Source organism: Nelumbo lutea, chromosome 1, assembly GCF_056320005.1.
Source record: "Nelumbo lutea isolate HS-2025 chromosome 1, American lotus-T2T, whole genome shotgun sequence".
Classification (NCBI taxonomy): Eukaryota; Viridiplantae; Streptophyta; class Magnoliopsida; order Proteales; family Nelumbonaceae; genus Nelumbo; species Nelumbo lutea.
The window spans coordinates 159,614,524-159,636,522 of record NC_142684.1 but is presented as its reverse complement, the minus strand read 5'-3'; the positions used below and the strand labels follow the sequence as shown (position 1 = coordinate 159,636,522).

The window sequence follows — 21,999 nt, the reverse complement described above, 5'->3', positions numbered from 1 at the left end:
CTATGCTCTATAGCTTCCTAGTGACCTCGTCTGAGCTATTCTACTTAGGCCTCATCCGGCTTCTTTGCTCAGCCCTTGCTAATTTGATTGTCGGATTCTCTGCCCCTGGGATAACACCCGAGACTTCTGACGTGTTTTCTCCCCTACAGGTCGGATCTACAGGCCCTCGGCCCTGTCAGCCCTTTGGACACATCAGCCCCTCGGCTACAACATCCTCGACTACCGGAAGCATAATTATATTGTTCTGGCCAACATGTGATTGAAGATGCGAAACCCATATTCCAAATCAAAACCTTTCCTTTCGATAAATATGATGTTGGTTCTGAGGAAGAAGAAACGAATTGTTAAGAGAATTCGAACAGTAAGGAGAGGAAGGGTATTCAAATTGTAGGGATTGAGACAGAAATTCTCCGAGATTGTTGCTCTCTCGTATAGTGAAAAGAGTATTTTGAGGTCTCTCTTCTTCAAGCAGCTATCGAACTGGAACTAAAACCGGGTTGTAGACAATTAGAGATTCCATTTTCTTCTTCTTTCATGAGGCATGATTACATTTTAGAAATGCTTAGGCATAAACCCCTAACGAGTAAACCCTAATCCATTCCAAGAAATCAAATCACCGAAACCCTGCCACGGATATCCAACTGTGAGAGAGTTTTCACTCGCACGTGTAACAAGGTATGGCACGTGCGTTTTGATCAACTAATAGAAGAGGACTTTTATGGCATTATAAAATGAAGATGGGCAGTTTTAAGTAATTAAGGTAGAAAGAACCCGCAGAAACCCTACTTCTCTTACTGCCCATAAAATGGCAAAACCTCTGCGGCTCTGCTGATTGCTGAAGGAGGAATAGCTTCTTATCGAGGTGATCCAAAATGTCGAAGCGAGGTTTGTGCCCGTCTGTTCTCTGGATTTGGGCTTAGCGTTTGTGGTTCACGATTTCTGCAGCGGTGAAGATTGACGAGCTGTTCTTGTTTTGATTGCAGGACGTGGAGGAACGGCCGGCAACAAGTTCCGGATGTCGCTCGGTCTACCGGTGGCTGCAACGGTGAACTGTGCCGATAACACAGGTGCCAAGAACCTGTACATCATCTCCGTGAAGGGGATCAAGGGTCGCCTCAACCGGTTGCCGTCGGCTTGCGTTGGTGACATGGTGATGGCCACCGTGAAGAAAGGGAAACCCGATCTCAGGAAGAAGGTCATGCCTGCCGTTATTGTTCGTCAGAGGAAGCCATGGCGCCGAAAGGATGGTGTCTACATGTACTTCGAAGGTTATATATTTTTATTTCCATCTACTTGCTTCTGTTTATCATGTTGTATTGTTTTGTTCTTTGCAATTGTATTGGAATATATATTCGAAGTAATGGGATTGATGTTTTCATTTTTGGAATGCTTTCTGAGTATGGTTGGTATTTGTTACTTCTGAAGAAAAGATTGTAGATTGGCTTAATTTGATAGTTGCATTGTTAAAACAAAGTAATCAACCTGTTGTTATTAGTGTTAATTCCAGTATCAGGTTTAGGTTGTCAGTAATTTTGTCTTTGACACTTGATTTGTTTTGATGACGTTTTCTAAGGTTTTTCTTCTCACCAACACATGCATTGATGGGTCTCCTGTCATACATGATACATGTTATTTTTAAACAACGGAAAAAAGCTAATTCTCTACCTTGTGATCTTCTTAGGTGGAACAACTATTGCTTATGAGATAGTATTACATTAATTGCAGAGCTTTACATGCTTGTCTCATAACAATTAAACAAGCAATTGAATCCTTTTCTTCTCTAATCTCTAGGGTAAAGATGGTCATATCCTTGATTACCCAGGAAAGGAAAGTTTTACTTATTCTCCTCCAAGTATTGAGGATTACATATGACCAATGATCATATTAAGATCTATGGACAAGGCAAATCTGTATTAATAATACAAAATGGGACGAGTGGCAGTTGCCCACTTACAAAAATATATAAAAAGGATTTCTTCTCTTGTTTATTTTTGATAAGTAGGATTGCTTCTCTTATTTAAATAGATTGGGATACCCATGATTACCTAGGGTTATAATTGGTGTTGCATTCCAACAAGTTAAGATGATTTCGTAATTTTGTTTTCTTTCCCCGTGCATCAATTCAAGAACTATTATTATCATATTATTAGAGAATTGTCATGGTGGTAGGCAGGAAAAAGAATTAAGTTGGATATGTTAACGTAATATTAAAATTGTCATGAACCGAATCTATCACCCTGATTGTTTCTAGATTTTTTTGAAAGTTTGTTGGCTATATTCATTGCCATCTACATTTTGATTGCCTTTATTTGATCAAAATGTCCTGGGGACTGTTCCAAAAGTTTCTGAGCTTCGTACTTGTTTTTTGCAGATAATGCTGGGGTGATTGTGAATCCCAAGGGAGAAATGAAAGGTGGGTAATGCCTTAATCACATTATAATCCCAAACTTCTTACTTGCTTTGTTAAGGTCATGCCATCCAAGTTCCAATATTGGACTGGCTACAGATTGTTATTTCAGTATGTTGATAAACGGATGGTGTAATGAACTGGTGCGTGCAGGGTCTGCTATCACTGGGCCAATTGGAAAGGAGTGTGCGGACTTGTGGCCAAGGATTGCAAGCGCTGCCAATGCAATTGTTTGAATAGGTGTTTTTTCTACTTTCAAGTGCTAATTTTACATTTTGTTTGAGTTGATTTGTGAAACGAGGAATGTACTTTGGTGGTTTTCTTAGTAGAGACAGTAATGGTGTCAAATTATTTTTGAAATCGTATACCTGTTAGTGGGCATTAAAACTCAACACTTAACTTTGGTGGGGAAAGTCGCCTTCTTTTCTTTTGCTTCGGCACTGATACCCCTGTATCTGATTTGCTTTCTTTTCTCTCTTCACTGCCCCCTTCCGCATTATTTGATTGTTTTCATCCTCCCCCAAGATGAGTAGATGACGGACAAACCTCCATGTGGTGAGGCGCAAGACGCTATTTTTAAGGCCAAACAGTTGCTTTCTATGTTTCCATCCACATGGAGGAAATAGATTCAGGTTAATTACCAATACCTCTTTTATGAAGTTCACCATTCTCCGCCCTCAAAAAAATAGAAAAATGATCATATCCCTTGCAATGAGCTTTTGTTTCATTTGATCAAGGCATCCCATCCTTGATGACAGTGTAGGACACCTCTTCAAATCAAGCGGATGAACAGTTGTTTAATTAAGACATCCATCCTTGATGACAGTGTAGGCAATCCATCCTTGATAGCAGTGGAAGAAATATTGAAAGCTAGTGGTAGTGGTGTTATTCTATGCCATGCATGGTTGTTTAAGTAAGACAACAATTATGTTGGCCGACTTGTAGGACTTAAAGAAATAAAGGAGATGTATGCATGCTAAATATAGACCATCACCTGCCCTAACTATCCCGTTCGTTTTTTTTTTCTTAAATAGAAATTAAAATAGTTGTTCCCAAGAATTTAACTATTTTTTAGATCAAATACATTTGCATTTAAAACCTAATTTGGTAGAGTGTGGGGCGGTTTTTTTTTTCTTTATTTTCCTTGAATCACTTCCCATCCAATAGTTCTACTCTACCCTGAACCCCCTCAACTCCTTGCTAGCTATTTTGATAGTTGTACTATCTTGATACTGATCATTGGTTGGAGGGTGTTTTGATCGATCTTTTTCTTGCCTTGGGAATCCCACAAGTTATTATAAGTTGATTAAAAGTATCGCTTGTGGTTAACTAGCATCCATATCATCTTTATTATTATTTGCACTAGTAAAAAAAGTGAAATAAGAGTACTATATCATCATATATCATACAAACTTAATACTCAACAAACATTATTTTTTTTCGCCAAATTACAACAATCAAACATCATGCAGACCCAGCGCTAGCAAAAGATTCCCTTGCCTGATAAAGGGAGTTGCCAGCTTTATTTCCTCTATTTTTAGGCTTACCAGTGTCAGTGTGACGGAGGCTAGACATCTTCAGACTTGAGTATTACTGGACCTTGGAGAGATCATTAATTAATTGATTATTTAACCGGATAAGAAGCAAAGCAATTGATTCCACATGCTCCGCATTGATATCCCACATTCCTCGCAATATCTATGTAGCCTCCATTTCCCCAACCGGTTCCCCATGAGTTCTTCACTATCCAGTATTCTGGGGTGTAACCCACAATCAAAACCGCATGGGGGTATTTTATTAATAGCAAGGAGCCTACGACAGAGAGAGATGGAAGGATGCTAAGGCTCCCCGGAACAGATTTGCAATTGCGCTTTTCTCCCACTAAGTATAGAGATCTTCGATGGTCACCCCTCTGTTATTTTTAACCCACTCAAATGCATTAATCATCCAACCACCATCACAACCCGCGTTTTTATCAGCACATTCTTGAAGACGACATTAATTCCTTCGATAGCTCCCGCTGCAGAGAATGCCCAGCTGCATCCTACTCATGTATAAAAGATTGTAAGTCCAAGTGATTACTGCGAATTTAGCCGGTATGGAGGATATTTTTGTATCTGCATGCCCCACGTGGAGCATGTTTGCCATGTGGCATTATCTTTTATTAAATATTTATGTATTTATTATACAACACATTTTACTTATTTAATTAATTATTTCTTTTTTATTAATTGTTTTTCTTACTTATTTAATTATTTATCACATTATTAGTTAGTTGATTATTTTACTATTAATTAAATATTTTACTATTTCTATAGTTGTTTATTTATTTATAATATGGCATATGTTAATGATTTTCATTAAATATTTCAGTATTTTATTCAATTAATTCTATTTTATTGATTATTTAGTAAGTTTTCTTATATTTTTGGTTATTAATTCGTTTATTATTTTTATTAATTTTGCTAATTATTTAATCATTTTATTAGTTGGTTAACTATTTTTACTATTAATTAAACAACTAACTTGTTATTTTTGTAACTATTTGTTTAAGTTTTTTTTTTGTTTTATTGAATTAATTAGTTATTTTTTCTATTTTTGCTAATATTAAAACTGTGTCATGTGATCTTTGCGTGATCACTTGAAACCCAAAAGAAAAAATCAACCAAAGGCACAAAGTGAGGAAATTAAGCTGGTTTCGTGCTTTTGGACTTTTTTGCATTTTTACTTTGTTTAGAATTTTACATGAGTATTCCAAACGCTAAGGTATTTTTTCGACAACTTTTTCTTTGTAAAACACAAAAAGTACTTTATAAACGTTTATTACCTTTAGCTCTGTTTAAAAGGAATACAAATGCAAATATGCAGAGTCCAAAACCTTATATTTTGTATTATTTTGTATGTATTTGTACTGTACATATTTGCATTTGTACTTTCCAAACTTAGCCTTAGTTTTGTTTTTTGTTATTCATGTATGCCGAATCGATTTCAGATAAATGGGTTCAGCAGTGTCTTCACTTTTCACGATTATTACTGCATTGCCCTTCTCCTAATTAGGATCAGTGTTTTTAAACCATTGTTAATCCGGATGGCCGGACTGTTTAGTCTGAAAATTGTTCAGGCAACTGATTATGTTTTACCCTTAACACATTCCTATGCCGAAAACGGTTCATTTGGTCAGTAATCTGTTAACCCAAGTGGTTGAGCCGTTCATTCAGACAACGGTTTTGGCCATCTTTTATTCTATTTTTTTAATTTTTATTTTTTAATTAGAACGGCCTATTTGTTTGAACTAGAGGTTAAACTGCTGACCTAAAAATCGGTGGCCAAAGCAATTCTGGTTCTAGGTCGGTTTTTAAAACATTGATTATTAGGATAATAAGACCAGCTATTAAGAGAGAGAGAGAGACTTACTACATGTTTGTTGATTTTTTACAGGGGTTACAGCACCGTGGTCCCTCCAATCATGGGATGATTCGGCTTGGCATGTTGTCTTCACCGGCCTCCTTGGACTTGTCTCCAACATACTGTCTATGTGATCCAGTTTTGAGAGATACAGCTCCCCAAATTCCTCGAAAGTCATGTCTGAAAATTGATGAAGTCCTACAGTGTGATCAGACGGGGCTTTCTTGGAATTCCAGTCGATCACATAGGCCAAGTTGCTTTGGAAACTCTTGAATCTCTTTTCCTTCTCTTCCGGACTTGTGTACACCCTTCCATACTTCACCATTCATCTCTGGAAGTGCAGTGCCAGTCCCTCTTCCGAGACAATATAGTCAGAATCAAAACCCTCTTCACTAGGGACGATGCCTAAACTAAGAGTAAGGGTGGCCATGCACAAAACCCCCAAGACGAAGATAAAGCTCAGTTTATTGGTTTCTAGGCCAGCCATTGCACTCTTGATTTATGGAATTAAGCTATTTGGCCATGACGATGCTGTGCTCTTGCTATATATATATATAGAGCCCCATTGCATTGTAAATGGGAAACGAACATCCTCCCTTCACAATCACAGGATAGTATTCTTTTCAGTGGGCGTTCTCCCAATCATACTTAACAATCCAACGGTCAAAACCATCAAGATCTTGTAGAATACAATTATCTTTGGTATTCATTTTTTATTTTATTTTTTGGAATTCATATAAATTATTAAGCTTTTAAGATGCCCACAGCTAGCCCCCACCCACCAAATTTCATTTGCGAACAAAGATTCATGCACCCTGAACTTTCAGATTCTATCACTTTGCATCTGCCCTGTTAAGGGGTTCATGGTTTTCAAAATCGGACCGGACCAGAAATACTGGGAACTGGTTATGTTTTATCCCAAAACAGTTATTTTGCCAAAAAATGTTGATTTGGTCAGCAAATTGCTGATCCAGGCGATCAAACCGTTCAAACCGTTTAGCGGTTTTGGTTGGTTTTTTTTTATTAGAATGAGCCATCCATTTGGTTCAAACGATCAGAACGTTTGACCCAGGAACCGGACCCCTGACCAGTTCATTGTCCGGTTCGGTTTTAAAAACCTTGAATGGGCTTAAAGGTAAAGGTAAAATTATTAAAATTAAAATGCTCATTTGAAGTTTGATGGATTGAAAGAAAGAAAATATCAAAATAATGAAAATAGGCATGTTACTTAAAGTAGGTATCTCTTGTGTTTTCTGTATTTTTTTGTTGTATTTTCCTCTTTCACCTTCATTTTTTGTTGTATTTCATATATTTTCTGCAATTCCCATTTTTCATTCTCATTGTATTTTATCAATTTTATGTAAAATAATCTCATAAAATGATGAGGACAATTTGGGGTCTTTGAAATGTTCAAATATATACATAACAGTCCTATGAAAATCTTTATTGAAGCTAACGGTTGGGCCAAGTGCTAGGATGGGTTTTTGTCACAATAAAATTTGGGGGGCTAAGTGTCACTACCACAAAGTAGGGGGTGGCAGTGTATTATATAATATACCCAATAAAATATAAATATTACATGGTTCTGCAAATATGGCATACTTGGCATTAAATGCTTTTGGCATGTTGACAGTAAATGTTATAGAATATCATTTCTGATAAGATCCTTCTTATGCATATCTTCACATTAAAAGAATAATGTATTAATTTAAACATGTTTTTGCATTTTGTGCTTATGGTAGGAGATGTAATTGGGCCGGACTGGATCAGATCCAACCGCCTCTGAATTCAATGGATTGTTGAAGTATCCAATCCAAGATCAAAATAAATAAATAATTCATTATATTGTCGAATTGGGCATTAGGATTTTCAAACTTCATTGCTGGGTATATACCTGAATCCGCAGCTGCATGAAAACTACTGTCCTATACTCCTACTCAGCGACTATACCATATATATCCAGACTTATAAAAATAATGAGGGGTTGCCTTGTTAAGATTGCTCAACAATAAACATATAGGGAGTGCGCATTCTAACTTAATATTAAAGGCGCCAAAACATGTTGGTCAGAAGACTATATAGTATTTTTTATGATTGGTCATTGTTTAATTTTGAGTGATTGAGTTTGATAAGAACTTCTAGCTAGCCATGTAACGTTCTTGGGTAATTGTCAATTTATTCCATTCACATTTTTATCCAACATCCTATCTGGTAATGGTAGGTGGACCCATTTTTATAAACCATTGTTTCATTCACAAAATTTTATCGAGAAAAAAAAATTATCGAACCCAATTTAAAAAAAAAAATGAAATTTTACTACTTCAGAAGAAATTGGGTGTTCTTTAATTTCTAGAACAAAACAAATTTTCAGTCTTCAAGCTTTTGATACGATGTGTTACAGAGCAATCCAGTGTCTTCACCTCTCCTGCTCTATAACTCACTGAACTCCACCGGATGGAGTTCAACAGATCTGATAAATGTAACAACAGCAGAGGGGCTTTGAACCACTGAGGACTTAAGTCCAACTGAAAAGAGGGTTTAAGTCTGTTGTGAGACAAATGAAAGCTCATAAATCATGTTTTAGACATCATATCCGATGGCAAAGCTTATTAGATTAAATGAGGTTCAATACTATTCCATTGATTCAGGGCACTATGATCCCCATCCATACTGAGGAAAACTTCTTTGAACTCTGAAATATTTCATTGAATTCTGGATAAGAATTTATGTATAAATATTGTATGATCTATGGAATATAATAATCAAAGCACCACAGGAAAAAACATGTTTTTGATCTAGAAATTCAAAAACAGGTTTTTAGTTTAGTGTTGAAAACAACAAATTAATACACTACACAACCAAAAACATGTTTTCCTGTTTTTGTTTTGACAAACAATCTGTTTTCAAACTAAAGTTTTTGAAATCGGCAATTAAAAAAAAAAAAACATTGCACGTTGGAGAAAATCCATAATTTATCAACCCAATACGCCGAATATCCTCTAATATTTTCCTATATTTTACAATACTAGCACTTGAATAACAAGAGGACAAAGATGTAACATCCTATAATCCCCTGTATTTGCACCCCTTGTATTTGAACAAAAGCCTCCTTTCTCAATTCTGCTCTTTTGTAATTTAAGAGCTTTGTCATGGTCAATCCCTATCATTCATTTATTTGTATTGGTTCGAAAGTGAGTTGAGCTTAACAATACTTTATATCATTATTTTAACTGCCAAACTGAATTTTAACCTGATTGTTTTGCGTTAGTTTTAATGACTTAATAACTGGTTTTGTCATTGGTGTCAAATAATGAATCAAGGTTTTTAAAATCGACCCAGACAACGAACTGGTCAGGGTCTGGTTTCTGGGTCAAATGGTCCGACTGTTCAAATTGAACGGATGACCCATTCTAACAAAAATAAAATAAAAAATAGTTAAAACCGTTGAACAGTTTGAACAGTTCAACTGCCCAAATCAGCATTAACCAAATCAACGTTTAACAAAAATCCAATTTTGGGAAAAACCAAAAACGGTCACCTGACCGATTTCCAGTTTTTCCAGTCCGACCATCCGGTCTGGTCCGGTTTTGAAAACCATGTATTTAATTAAACATTAATATGGTGATAGCCACCCTATCTAGAACAGATAACAAATATCTCGTGTGTGAGAGAGAGGTTGATAAACAACCTCAACCTGAAACCAAATTAATGCTTGCTTACCCAATCCTAATTGGACGGGGTCAAATCAATGCAATTTTACCACTTAACCCGACCCACTTCCTTACCAAGGACAGCTGAGCTGCGTCATGGAATCATGGGTCTTGTCCAGGAAAATGTACATAAATCATAATATCCAATACACTAATAGGGTGTTTGGTTTTATAGAAAATAATGGAAAAACATAAAGTCGAAAGGAAAATTTTGCATCGGAAATATTTGTATCTACTATCTACACTCTTCTCAAACTGAGCCTTGAGAATTTTCCCTGTTGCTCTTTTATTTTCTACAAAGGCCTAAGAGTAAAAGCCCCCTGTATTTGCATCCGTTTGTATGCACCAAAACATGTTTTTCCATTTTCTACGTCTTTGATTTAAGGTCTTTGCCATCATTCGTCTATTTGATTTAAGGTCTTTGTGTAAGGATAAATAAACTAGGGCAATTTCTATGTCTATGATGGTTAAAAGTTAAAACTGATAATTGATCTGTTGAGGTTCTAACAGATGTAGGAATTTAAAATTATTGGCAAGTAAAGAAAAAACAAAGGGAAAAATCACATAGAAAGCATGTTTGATTTATAGCTTGCTATATATATATATATATATATATAGTATTAAGCCCCAGTTACTGATACGACTATACCAGCTGGTTGTACTAAAAATAACACCATAACTTGTTTTTTTTTTTATGAATAATAACACCATAACTTGTTATAAACTCAAGATTCAATCCAGAATTTGACATATCAGACTTGGACTGGATTTAGATTTGGGCCAAATCCAATTTTTAAAATAAAGAAATAATTAAAATGGTTTAAAAATTTTAACTAGTTTTTGGTTTATACATATATAATAAATTTATACAAATATAAAATATTAAATTATTTATAAACTTTATGTAATTATTTGTGAAATATACATACATCAAAAACTTACATAAAAAAGTGAAAATGTTTATGGTATTATACATTCATCATATTAGGCAAAATTAAGTATAGTAAATGAGAACTTTGTCATTAGTGTTCGAAATGGCTAAAAAACACAAGAAAAAGAAATTTAATATCTAACTCACAAGCCTTGACTGGGTCAAAACTCAAATGGTTTAATGGTTCAACCAGATGGTTCACTAGGGGTTTGTTTGATACCATTGTTGTTTCTTGAAACCCTGCCACATCAGCACCACCTAAGCGTTTTGAATTGCAATGGAATTTTTTTATTTGGTTGAGACTGTTTTAACTCAAAACAGTCAAAAAACGTTTTGTCTGAAAATAGCAACAGGGGGGAATTGGAGGAAACGTCAAATTGAGGTTTCCCCCAACAGCCATTGCGTCTCACAATGTTTTAGCTGATATGGCACTTACCTGTCATCCGATGCGGCATGGTGATGAATTGATATGGTGCATCACGTATCATATAACACTTTGAGCAAAGCCATATAACCTCAGCCTACTTCACTGTATAAGCTCCATCATATTCTTCTTCTCGAAGCAGCCTGAAGCTCTTGATAACACATTTACAGACATAACACCCCTGTACATTGGAGAAAAAATAAAATCTGATGAAATCCTGGATTTGAAAAATTCTTGTCCATTAGATTGGCATAACAGTAGTTGGAAGTGCGATTGGTGTTTAGAATTTAAAAGTCTACTTCAAACACTTCAACATGAAATAGGACATACCAAACATATATCTACTATAAATGCCTAGTCAGCATTGCTGTTGAGACCATAAACATTAGGTATTAACCAAACAGGTTTTTCCTCTAACCTGAAACTTGCACCACCCACACTACTAAAAACGTTTCAAGCCTGAAATGGCAATGATACCAAACACAACCTAGATCACTAGCTAAGTTCATTTAAGTTTTGGGCTGAATAGTAATACCTTTTATATGCTTATCCCTATCATCAATAGATAGGGGAAAATACATGGTTATTCATGTCTACTGTAAGCCTAAGTAGTTTTAAATTCTAAGAAGGTTATGAATTATCAATCAGGGGCTCCTCTTGAAATAAGATAGTGTTTTCTGTCTAAACATGAAAAGCTTTGGAACGCCAAAGGGCTCCATTGTCAATTTCATTTAACAAAGCCTATGCATGGCATGGGTCCTAAGTAGTAAACAGTATTATGCTCCAGTTAGTGATACAAACACACCAACTTGTTATAAACTTATAATGCGTACTAGAAATCACATCAAGTTACATCTAGCTTGTAAACTCATAAAGCAACATAAATGCATTGGCAAATGTTAATAATACATGTGCTATTTAGAATTATAAACTGAAGATAGTGCAGTGGGTAATGAAACATGAAACGACCCACAAATTGTTCTCCGATGCAAAATTGATAAGAAGTCCTGTCAAACAATATATCAAACTTGCTGAAAGGTGGTGGAGGGTCATATTGAAATTACAAAGCCAACCAGCATTTACAATTTCATAGAGTTAGGAGCTGCAAAAGTTTTGAGCATGTTCTCTTTGAATTTTGTGGCAACTTTTAGGCAGCATAATGATGGAGATGGACTGCATGGGGATCTCTCAACATAGATAACAATAAAGATTTAGCTGTTTGATTTACGACTCTTCTTTTCCTCAATGCCTGACTGAGAGAAACGGTCTCTTAGGAGCTGGAGAACTTCTTCTATCCTAACATCTTTAACTGCCAATAGCACCATGGCATGATAAAGTACATCTGCCATCTCAGAGGCTGTGCAGAACTTATCTTCATTCTCCTCCAATGTTCGGCATAACTCATCTGCCTCTTCCCTGCAAAAGGTTTTAGATTCCACTCAACATAAGAAACTCCATAAGTTTCTGAAGTTAAGGATTATCTTAAACGTTGGGGCACAAGGGTTGCAATTTGGTTGGATGCTTCACCTCAACCTGAAGCAAACTGATCTAACTCACCTTTAAGACAGGTTTTTTTCACCTTTAAGACAGGTTGGGTAGTGCCTTAGGCAACTTGACCCAATCAGCCAACCCAAGCCCTAAAATAACAGCACAAGTTTAAGCATGCACTGATGTGTCCTCAAAACTTGAGATGTATTGTTCAGTAGACAGGATCCATCAAGAAGGGGCTAAACCATAAATCACCTCACAGGGTGACATTATTTACTGGGTTTTTAAACAGTTCAAATAAAATGTCTCTCCATTGCAATAATGTCTCAAACTTATTCTCGGATAAACAAATTGCCATGGTAAGACACACTGTATAGTGAGTCTGAACTTCAAAATATGGAATACATCACGTCACAAGTTATGGGACCCAGACTGGCTACAGGTCCTATGGCCCCAGACCTAGGCCTTTTTCTAAGGAAAAAAGACTATTAAACTAGTGGATATATGACCATGTAAAAGTGTAATTTGTAATGTATAGGTGTAGAAAATAAGTATAATACCGTATTTTGGAGCAGAGCAACTTATTGTCAAGCAATAACCGCTTTGTCCATGATGGCTTTCCATTTTCCGATTTTCCTATGTCCAATTTACGCATGGAGATTGTAGACTCTAATGAGTATAAAGTGGTTGACGCCAACCTATTATCTTCAACCTGTTGCATATGATCCACTGAAAACCTAAATGTTTATTACTCAACATCAAATAAAGTAATTAAAGCCTAAATGTGTATCACCCATCAGCTCCCCAGACCTCTAAAAAATACATATATCATTTTACCAACTCTAGCATCATGGCCTGACACCTACATTCTCTCTCAAAAAACAGGGTACAGAATTCAAGAATGCATACCTTTGGATGCTGTAAGAAATCAGAAACTGGTGTATAGTAGCATGTTTCCGCTCCTGTGTGACATGTAGGACCATCAGGCTTCCCAAGATAAATTATCTGAAATAAGATTTCAAGTAAACCCCTGTCCAGATTTAAAAAAAAAAAAAAAAAAAAAGCCGATTCAAGTTTAAGCTCCAAAATTCAGTTCTTGAGAATCATACTGAATCACGATCACAGTCAAGAAAAATTTCATGAACATTAATAAAGTTCATGGATGTCTCCCCCTTTGTCCATAATGTTGACCGTGAACGGCTGTAGAATGTAGCCTTCTGAGATGAAATTGTTTTAGCCAGTGCATCCCTGTTTGCAAAACCTTGCATCAGGATAGCTCCTGTGTCTATGTCTTGGGCAATCGCCACCGCCAAGCCTTTGCCATCCCATTTAATGCTGTCCAGTAATGTATTAACCTGTAAGATTTCCAATTAAAAAACTAAGATTTATTTCATTAATGTAGTAGGCAAATAAATAAACTTTAAAATCCATATATCTGCATTCTTAACATTAGAATGTCATAACTCATATGGTCCATTCAAATATCAAGTTAGACAATTAATTGGTCATACAACTCGTACAGCACAAAAGAAAATATCCATGATCAATCTTAATAATTTAATCATATTCAAAGCCAACGTTGTGACTCTAAAAAAAGAAATTTGCTTAACAGTTCAAGAATAAATATGGAAGAATAAAATGAAGATCCTAAAGAAACACCAATTTTGTAATACCCAAGAAAAAAAACACTAAGGTTAGTAATGGGAGAATGAGTGTTGTAGGAGGGGACCTGTTTGAGATTTCTTTTGAGGGGGGGACTACTTAGAAAAAAGGAAAAATATGCTTACAAAAGAAAACCTTATTTCTTTAGCTAATGCAAGAAGTCTTTCATCTTTTCTCTTTTCAGACCTAAGAGAAAGTGAAGACAATCCATTATTGGAGAATCAAGGAGGGGTTTTATCTCTGTGATTTTTGGCACCAAACCACTCTTTTGGTAAGTCTTTTTCTCCCTTGGATTTTTGTTTTTTGTTTTCTTGTGTATTAAACTTAAAATTAGGATTTTTGCCGGATGATCATTTTTTTGCCAAATGATCATTTGCTAGATGATCATTTTTCGTTTTTCCAGCTGTTTGACAGTTTGCCTAGGTGGCAAATCAATGATCTCTCACTCATGGCTTCGTCAAATGATAGAACTAAACCTATAGCAATTGTGCAATCAGATTTCACGACTTCTCAATTAACTACAGTGAAACTCAATGGTACTAATTATATCTCATGGGCCAAGCCGGTTGAGTTCTCTCTCATTGCAAGAGGCAAATTGAAGTACATCAAGAAGGGTCCATTGAAAAGTGAATCAGAAGGGTACAATGAATGGGTACAAGAGAATGCCCAAATTATGACATCACTTTGGAATAGTATGGAGAATCACATTAGTGTAAACCTTATGTTTCTAGACACGGCCAAGGAGATTTGGGACCATGCCAAGCAATTGTACTCTGGACAAGACAATGTCACATGAATTTACCAGTTGTACCAAGACTATTTTTCTCTTCAACAAGAGGATAAAAGTGTTGAAGATACTATGCTTCTCTAAAAACATTAAGGAATGAGCTCAATGTTTATCAACCTTTATCCACTGATTTGAAGACTCAACAAGAACTGCGAGAACATCTAGATGTAATAAGATTTTTATTTGGGTTGAGGTTTAAATTTGAACCAGTGTGGGCCCAAATCTTAGGGAGCAGTGATCTTCCATTTTTGTTTGAGGTTTTCTCCCACATAAGGAGAGACTCAAATCCACATAGTTATCATCCCCCACCTTTAGAGAGATCAACCATGGTGGTTTCCAAAGGAGGTTTTCCTAGTAGACATATGCGTGGTAGAGGTGGAGGAAATGTGAGGGGTTTTGGTCGTGGTATCAGAGGTGCATGAGGTGGTAGAGAGTTTGGTGGTGCAACGAGTGGTGGTGGTCATAGTGGTAGTGGTTGTGGTTCAGTCTGTGAGTGCTTACATTGTGGACGAGAAGGTCACACAGTCAACTTTTGTTATGATCTTCATGGCCCCCCATCTTCTTAGGCTAACCAAGCAATGGTGGAAGATGATTTTGGGAGTCTTAGTGTGATTGAAGATGCTCCCACTTACAAATGTTGGCAAGGATAAAGACAATCTCTATGTCACGTGAGTATGAAAAGCTTCGCCAGTCTACCTCTTTTAGTTCTGCCACTGCTACACTTATAAAGTCAAGTACTGCTTGTCTTGCTTCTAGTTTTTCACCTTCACCCTGGGTAATTGATTCTAGAGCTTCAGACCACACGGCTAGGTCCTCATATATGTTTTTGTATCCTTGCCACCACTTCTACCTCTCAAACCGTTACCTTAGTTGATGATTCTTTTTCTGCTATTACTAGTATCGGTAATGTGTCTCTTGGTTCTAACTTTAGTTTACGCTTGGTTTTTTATGTTCCTAAGTTTCCTTTTAGTCTCTTGTATGTAAGTAAGCTTACTCAAACCCGTCATTGTTCAATAACATTTTATCCTTCATATTGTGTCTTTTAGGATCTTGAGATGGGAAAGACAATTGGTGGCAATCGTGAAGTTGGAGGACTGTACTACTTGGATGACCATGGTCCTCAGAAGGACCTTCATTTCTCTCTTACACCACATCAGTGGCATTGTTATCTTAATCATCATTCTCTACATGTTTTGAAAAAGCAAGTCCAAACCTTAGAGTCTGTAACTCAGCTAGATTGTGAGTCATGTCAATTGAGTAAACATCATAAAGTGTCTTTTGTTCCTAAGAATGATAAGAGAGACCCGAGTCCTTTTGCTTTAGCCCACTCAGATGTTTGGGGTCCTAGTCATGTGTCATCTCATAATGGATTCAGATATTTTGTAACATTTATTGATGACTATTCAAGAATGACATGGATTTACTTAATGAATGATCGTTCAGAATTGTTCTCTATTTTTCTATCTTTTCATGCTTAGATAAGGAATCAGTTTGGTGTACGCATTAAATGGTTTCGTTCAGATAATGCCAAGGAATACTTTCATAATAATTTTCAATCTTATTTTGACTCTTATGGTATTATACACCAGCACTCATGTTCATACACTTCTCAGCAAAATGGTGTGGCTGAGAGGAAAAATCGCCATGTGATTGAAACTACACCTCACCTTTGTCTCTTCCTCCTCGTGTGTTTGGTTGTGTGTGTTTTGTTCACAAATTGGGTCCAGGCCATGATAAACTTGACTCCAAAGCTATTAGATGTGATTTTCTTGTTTACTCTCGTATTCAAAAAGGTTACAAATGCTATGATCCTAATTTATGGAAAGTTTTTATTGCTCCAGATGTTACATTCTTTGAGAGTTTACCCTATTTCTCTGAATGTGAACCTTCTCCTTTTGAATCTAGTGATGTCTTTATTCCCTTGCCTACTATGGAGGAGCCTATTTGACCATCGAAAGAGTGTACTCCAAACGTAATAGACAACCAGAATTGTCGCCAGTAGTTGATCCTGCTCCAACTTCTGACATGCCACCAGAGTCTTTGTCGTTGACAAATCCACCATCCTCAAATCTTGATCTTTCATAAAGGTAAGCATATTTGCACAAATCACCCCCTTTCTTGATATGTCTCCTTTGCTCACTTGTCTCCTTCACATCAACGTTTCATTTCCCTTCTATCCTCTACTTCTCTACCATGTTTTCTACAGGAAGCCCCCTCATCTCCTAACTAGAAGAAGGCGATGGATGAAGAATTTCATGCTCTTCAGTCTAATAATACTTGGGATCTCACTTCCTTACCATCTGGGAAACAGGCCGTTGGTTGTCAATGGGTATATACAGTTAAACACCGTCAAGATGGTAGTATTGAGCGATTCCAAGCTCGACTTATTGCAAAGGGGTATACTCAGGACTAGGAATGGCAAAAATCCCCATCCCCGTCCCCCCGGGGATCCCCACTCCCTGTGATTTTTTATAATGCCAACCATTTTGTTTTTGTTTCTTATTTTATTTATTAAAAATAAAAATAAAAAATAAAATAATTAAAAATTATAATCATATTAGAAAAGATTCAAACATATTTAACTATATTATTTTTAAAAATATTAATATATAGGCGCATGTATAGATATATACATATATAAATGTATGCATACATATATACATATATTAGTGGGGATCCTACGAGGCGAGGAGTGCTCTCCCCGTCCCCGCCCCATTCGGGGCGGATCCCCACAGGGATTGGGGAAATAGGGAAAATTGCCATCCCTACTCAGGCCTATGGTGTGGACTATTCAGAAACCTTCTCTCCTGTGGCTAAAATAGGTTCTTACAATTGCTCATTTCTTTAACTACCCACTTTGGTTGGCCCCTATTTCAGCTTGATGTCAAAAATGAGTTTCTCCTAGTGATCTTCAAGAGAAGATATATATGGAGCAATCTAGGTATGTTGCTTAGGAGGAGCCAGGAAAGGTGTGTCGATTGAAGAAAGCTATCTATGGGCTGAAGCAATCACCACGGGCATGGTTCAGTCATTTTAGTAGTGTGGTGCAAAATTTTGGCTTGAAACAATGCAGTGTTGATCACTTTGTGTTTAGTAGAGACTCATCATCTAGGAAAATCATTCTACCAATGTATATTGATGATATTGTTCTCACTGACAATGATGCACATGGAATTGATGAATTGAAACAGTTCCTACAACAATACTTTCAAACTAAAGATCTAGGAACCTTGAAGTACTTTCTTCGAATTGAGGTAGCTCGATCGAAGTGGGGAATCTCTCTGTTCCAAAAAAAGTATGTTCTAGATGTTGGATGAAAATGGACTATTAGGATCCAAGCCAGTTGAAACTCCCATGGATCCCAATGTGAAGATGATTGATAATTAGGGGGAGCCATTAGAAGACCCTACAAGGTATTGAGATTATTAGGCATGTTAATCTATCTTACCATCACTAGGCCAAACATCTCTTTTAGTGTTAGAATCCTTAGTCAATTCATGCAGAATCCAACAACTACTCATTGGGATGGTGTTATGAGGGTGTTGAAGTATCTAAAGGGTGCTCCTGATCAAGGGCTTTTGTATAGGAAAGGAGGAGATATGTCTCTGGTAGGGTACTCATATGCATATTGGGCAAGGTTTCCAATGGATAGGAAGTCCACTACAGGTTATTGTACTTTCTTGTGCGAAAATCTCGTTACTTGAAAGAGCAAGAAGCAAAACGTAGTTGCTAGGAGTAGTGCTGAAGCTTAATACATAGCAATGGCCCATGCTACCTGTGAGCTAGTCTAGTTGAAGCATCTTCTTCAAGAGATGAATATCACAATTTGTCAGCCCATTAAATTGTTTTGTGACAACCAAGTTGCAACACATATTGCTTCTAATCCAATGTTTCATGAAAGGACTAAACACATTGAAGTTGATTGCCATTTCGTGAGAGAAAGTGACAAGTGGAGAGGTTGTTACTCCCTATGTTATATCTGAAGGCCAAGTAGTTGATATTTTTACTAAAAGTGTGGGTCACTCAAGGATGGACTATATTTGTAACAAGCTGGAACTTTGTTAGAAGTAGTTGGCAAGGGCAGTATTGTCTTTTTCATGCTATTCTTTCTCTCATATATTTGTTGTAATTTTCCTAAGGGTACATTTCAGCTTTAATAGAATGCTAATACAACCTGGGTCGACAGTAGGGAGAAGTGAATAGATTTCTCATTTCTAGTCTTCCTTCTTTTACTCTCTTTCCCTTCTCTTTCTTTCTTCTATCCTTTTCTTCACCTTTTCTTACTTTATTAAAGTTGGAACATTTTTTATTTAGCTATGTTGTTATTCTTATTATAAATTCCTTTGTAAGATTCATGTATGGATTGACGTATCTATTATATTACAATAATATGACTCTCTAGACCCTGCCATTGGGGATGAATACGATGGCATCTTGGATTAGTCCATTTTGAATTTGGGCCCTCACCACAGGGCATATATGTGGTCCCTTATCACTGGGGTGAAAGTGGTCATAGTCTACTCTTGTGAAATTGCTATGTGACTCTGAATTTTAATTTGAATATATCGAGATCAGTCAATGACATGTGTTCCTTTCAGCTTGTTCTTATGATTTTGTAAACTATTAGAAAGTTTGATTTTTTTTTGAGTATGTAAAGATTATTCTCTAGGATGGATTAAGTTGTTTAAAACTTATCTTGCGAATATTATGTGGATTTTATGAATTATTTATTGTTATTAGTATCTCTTTTTTTTTGCATGCTTGGTCCAACTGGGAAGATGAAATGTTACTTAATGAGGGTTGTACTCATTATTCCTAGTTCTCTTCCTTTTCAGGTGATGAAGAAGAATAACTACTCTACGGGATTGCTTGAGAGAGAGAGAAAGAGAGCGTGCTAGTACGGATTTATTTACATTAGAACTTGTAGTAGATTTATCAGTTGGATTTCAGATTTATTATTATTATTATTTTTTTTATAGAGAGGAGTTTTCACTAAGGCCTTAGACATTTGATGGAACTCAAGTTATTAGAAATTGTGATTTTACATTTACTTTACAACTTGTTTTTATTTAAAGTTTATTGTTAAAATTTTGGATTTTGATTGTAAGCAAGTAAAGCCTTACATGCTAGTAAGCATGTGGCATTGTCTCATGCCTAACCTTTGTTGGGGGTGTGACAAATTTTCCGGCTTCAACAGCTAAGAATGTTAAGTCTTCCGATACTTATGGCCATGTGTATCGTGCAATAAGACTCTGAGGAACAATTGATTCAAAGGCTGACACAAAATTATACAATCAGTTTGATTCACGAGTAGAGCATGCACATGTGAATCATTTGATCCTTTAACCCACATTAGGTACTTCCCCATGGTAAAAAGGATGATATAAAAATGCAACCTCCGGATCCTTCAGCAATTCCTACTAAATTCCACAAAATTTCAATTTAGCAGAGGAAACATAGCTTAAAAAATGGATATGTAGAATTGATTAACGCTCGAGTAACCATAGAGTGCAGATCATCGAGCACCAAAAGATACCAGAAAGAGAAAACCTGCAGAAATATCGTGATACCATCCTTCAGCTTTCTCTCCCTTCTTTATTCCAGACATGTAGAGGCCCCTACAATTTAACAGATATCTCTTCTGTAGGCACCTGGACTATGTCTGGTAACTAACAGTGGAAGACTTGAAAACAAAAACATACCAGTGCAACTATGAAACCCATATCAGGACCAAGTTTAGCATTAAAGGGCTGCTTGGACACATTGGGCAACATATGACGAATCATTAGAGCATTTACCCCTTAGACTCTGTTGACCAACCCTTTTCTTTATGGGGGGTTGACTTAGTCGCTATATTAGTCAAAATAGAAACTCCTTGGATATTCAGCTTCAGCCATCGAAATGAGCGCAAAGAAACTCTTGCTTTTGAAACATAAATCGAAAAAGAAAAATATGGGATGAGCTATGGGAAGATAATAAGGACCATGGATCGAACAAGCAATATAAAATCAAAACCCTAACGAATAAAATGAAAATGGAGAGCGTAGTTTCTGGGTTGGAAGTACCTTTGATTGGAGGAAGATTTCTTTCTCTGGTTTCTGAGCAGATACACAGACTAAGCGACAGCTTTTCTTGTAGTTGATATTGGGGGAATATTTACCAGGAAATACCAGAGACGGTAGATGAGTATAAGCTGCCATGAAAGACAATAGAAGGGTTTCGGCGGGAGGGAGTGAGTCGTGGGACTGAGGGGCTTATTTATTGGGTATATAGTATATATACTCCTTGTGTGTTATGGCCAATTTGGAAGCGCGGGATCAAACCTGCGGAACCTCTGTGTAGCCACTAGCATACCGAACATCCAACTCATGGAAGCATGACTTGTATCCTTCTGCCTTCCCGGCCGAGCTCTCCCGTCTCGTTCTCAATGTCTCAATGATGTGAGGGGAGCTCGGGCTCGCCGGGTGTAATCCTTTTTGTTCCTCTTTTTTTAATAAATAAATTTTCCTCTTAAAAAAAATAAAGGAAATTTTCTTAAACTACCTTATGTTTTAGTTAATTAACTAACCCTAGTGTTTGATTATTGTTTAATGCTACCCCTACAGCCCTATTGTTTTAGAAAAATTATCATTATCATTAAAATATTAACGAAATGGCTGAAATACCCATTTAGCCCTTAGGTCAAATCCTTGGTCTATCTTTACCACCCAAGTCCAAACCTGGGTTCCTTGATATAAGATGCAGTGGGCAGCTATGGAGGAGCTTTGAACAGATACAGATGCAGATTTGAGCAGAGGGCTACCTTGTACCTATACTAGTTTCAATTTTCAAAGCCAACATAACATCGGCCTCTCTCTCTCTCTCTCTCTCCTTAAATCATTACTTCCTTCAAAACTGCCTAGATCTAGGTATCAAAACATGCTACTTCCTCTTTGTCTCATTCCAAATAACTCCACATGAGATGTAAAGATCAAAGCGAAAAATGAATGCTTGATCTGCTACTGCCCAGATTCAGTTGATGTCGAACTCATTTCGGTACCTGGTTGGGCCGCTCTACTACTGCACTCTCAAGGACATTGAGATCACCCTGCCGATGTTTAGGTACTTCCTCCACTTGAAGAAGAACAAGTAGGGGTACTACTACCTATCGGCCAGGCTGAACACCAAGGTGCTTATTGGGGCTCC

The 21,999-nt window shown here is 36.7% G+C and overlaps 2 protein-coding genes across 2 annotated transcripts; one reads left to right on the top strand and one right to left on the bottom strand.

Moving 5' to 3' along the window:
• Nucleotides 1-826: 826 nt before the first annotated feature.
• On the top strand, nucleotides 827-2,799 carry LOC148878698 (large ribosomal subunit protein uL14x/uL14z/uL14y). The gene is made up of 4 exons (XM_088958849.1): nucleotides 827-885; nucleotides 984-1,268; nucleotides 2,372-2,413; nucleotides 2,561-2,799. The coding sequence occupies exons 1-4, from the start codon at nucleotides 873-875 to the stop codon at nucleotides 2,641-2,643; spliced, it is 423 nt and encodes a 140-aa protein (XP_088814975.1). The 5' UTR covers nucleotides 827-872; the 3' UTR covers nucleotides 2,644-2,799.
• An 8,938-nt stretch (nucleotides 2,800-11,737) lies between these two features.
• On the bottom strand, nucleotides 11,738-21,299 carry LOC148878697 (histidine biosynthesis bifunctional protein hisIE, chloroplastic-like). Its single transcript, XM_088958821.1, has 5 exons — nucleotides 20,880-21,299; nucleotides 13,475-13,720; nucleotides 13,275-13,370; nucleotides 12,926-13,077; nucleotides 11,738-12,293 (listed from the first exon to the last, which is right to left on the bottom strand). The coding sequence occupies exons 1-5, from the start codon at nucleotides 21,012-21,014 to the stop codon at nucleotides 12,089-12,091; spliced, it is 834 nt and encodes a 277-aa protein (XP_088814947.1). The 5' UTR covers nucleotides 21,015-21,299; the 3' UTR covers nucleotides 11,738-12,088.
• Between the last annotated feature and the right edge of the window lie 700 nt (nucleotides 21,300-21,999).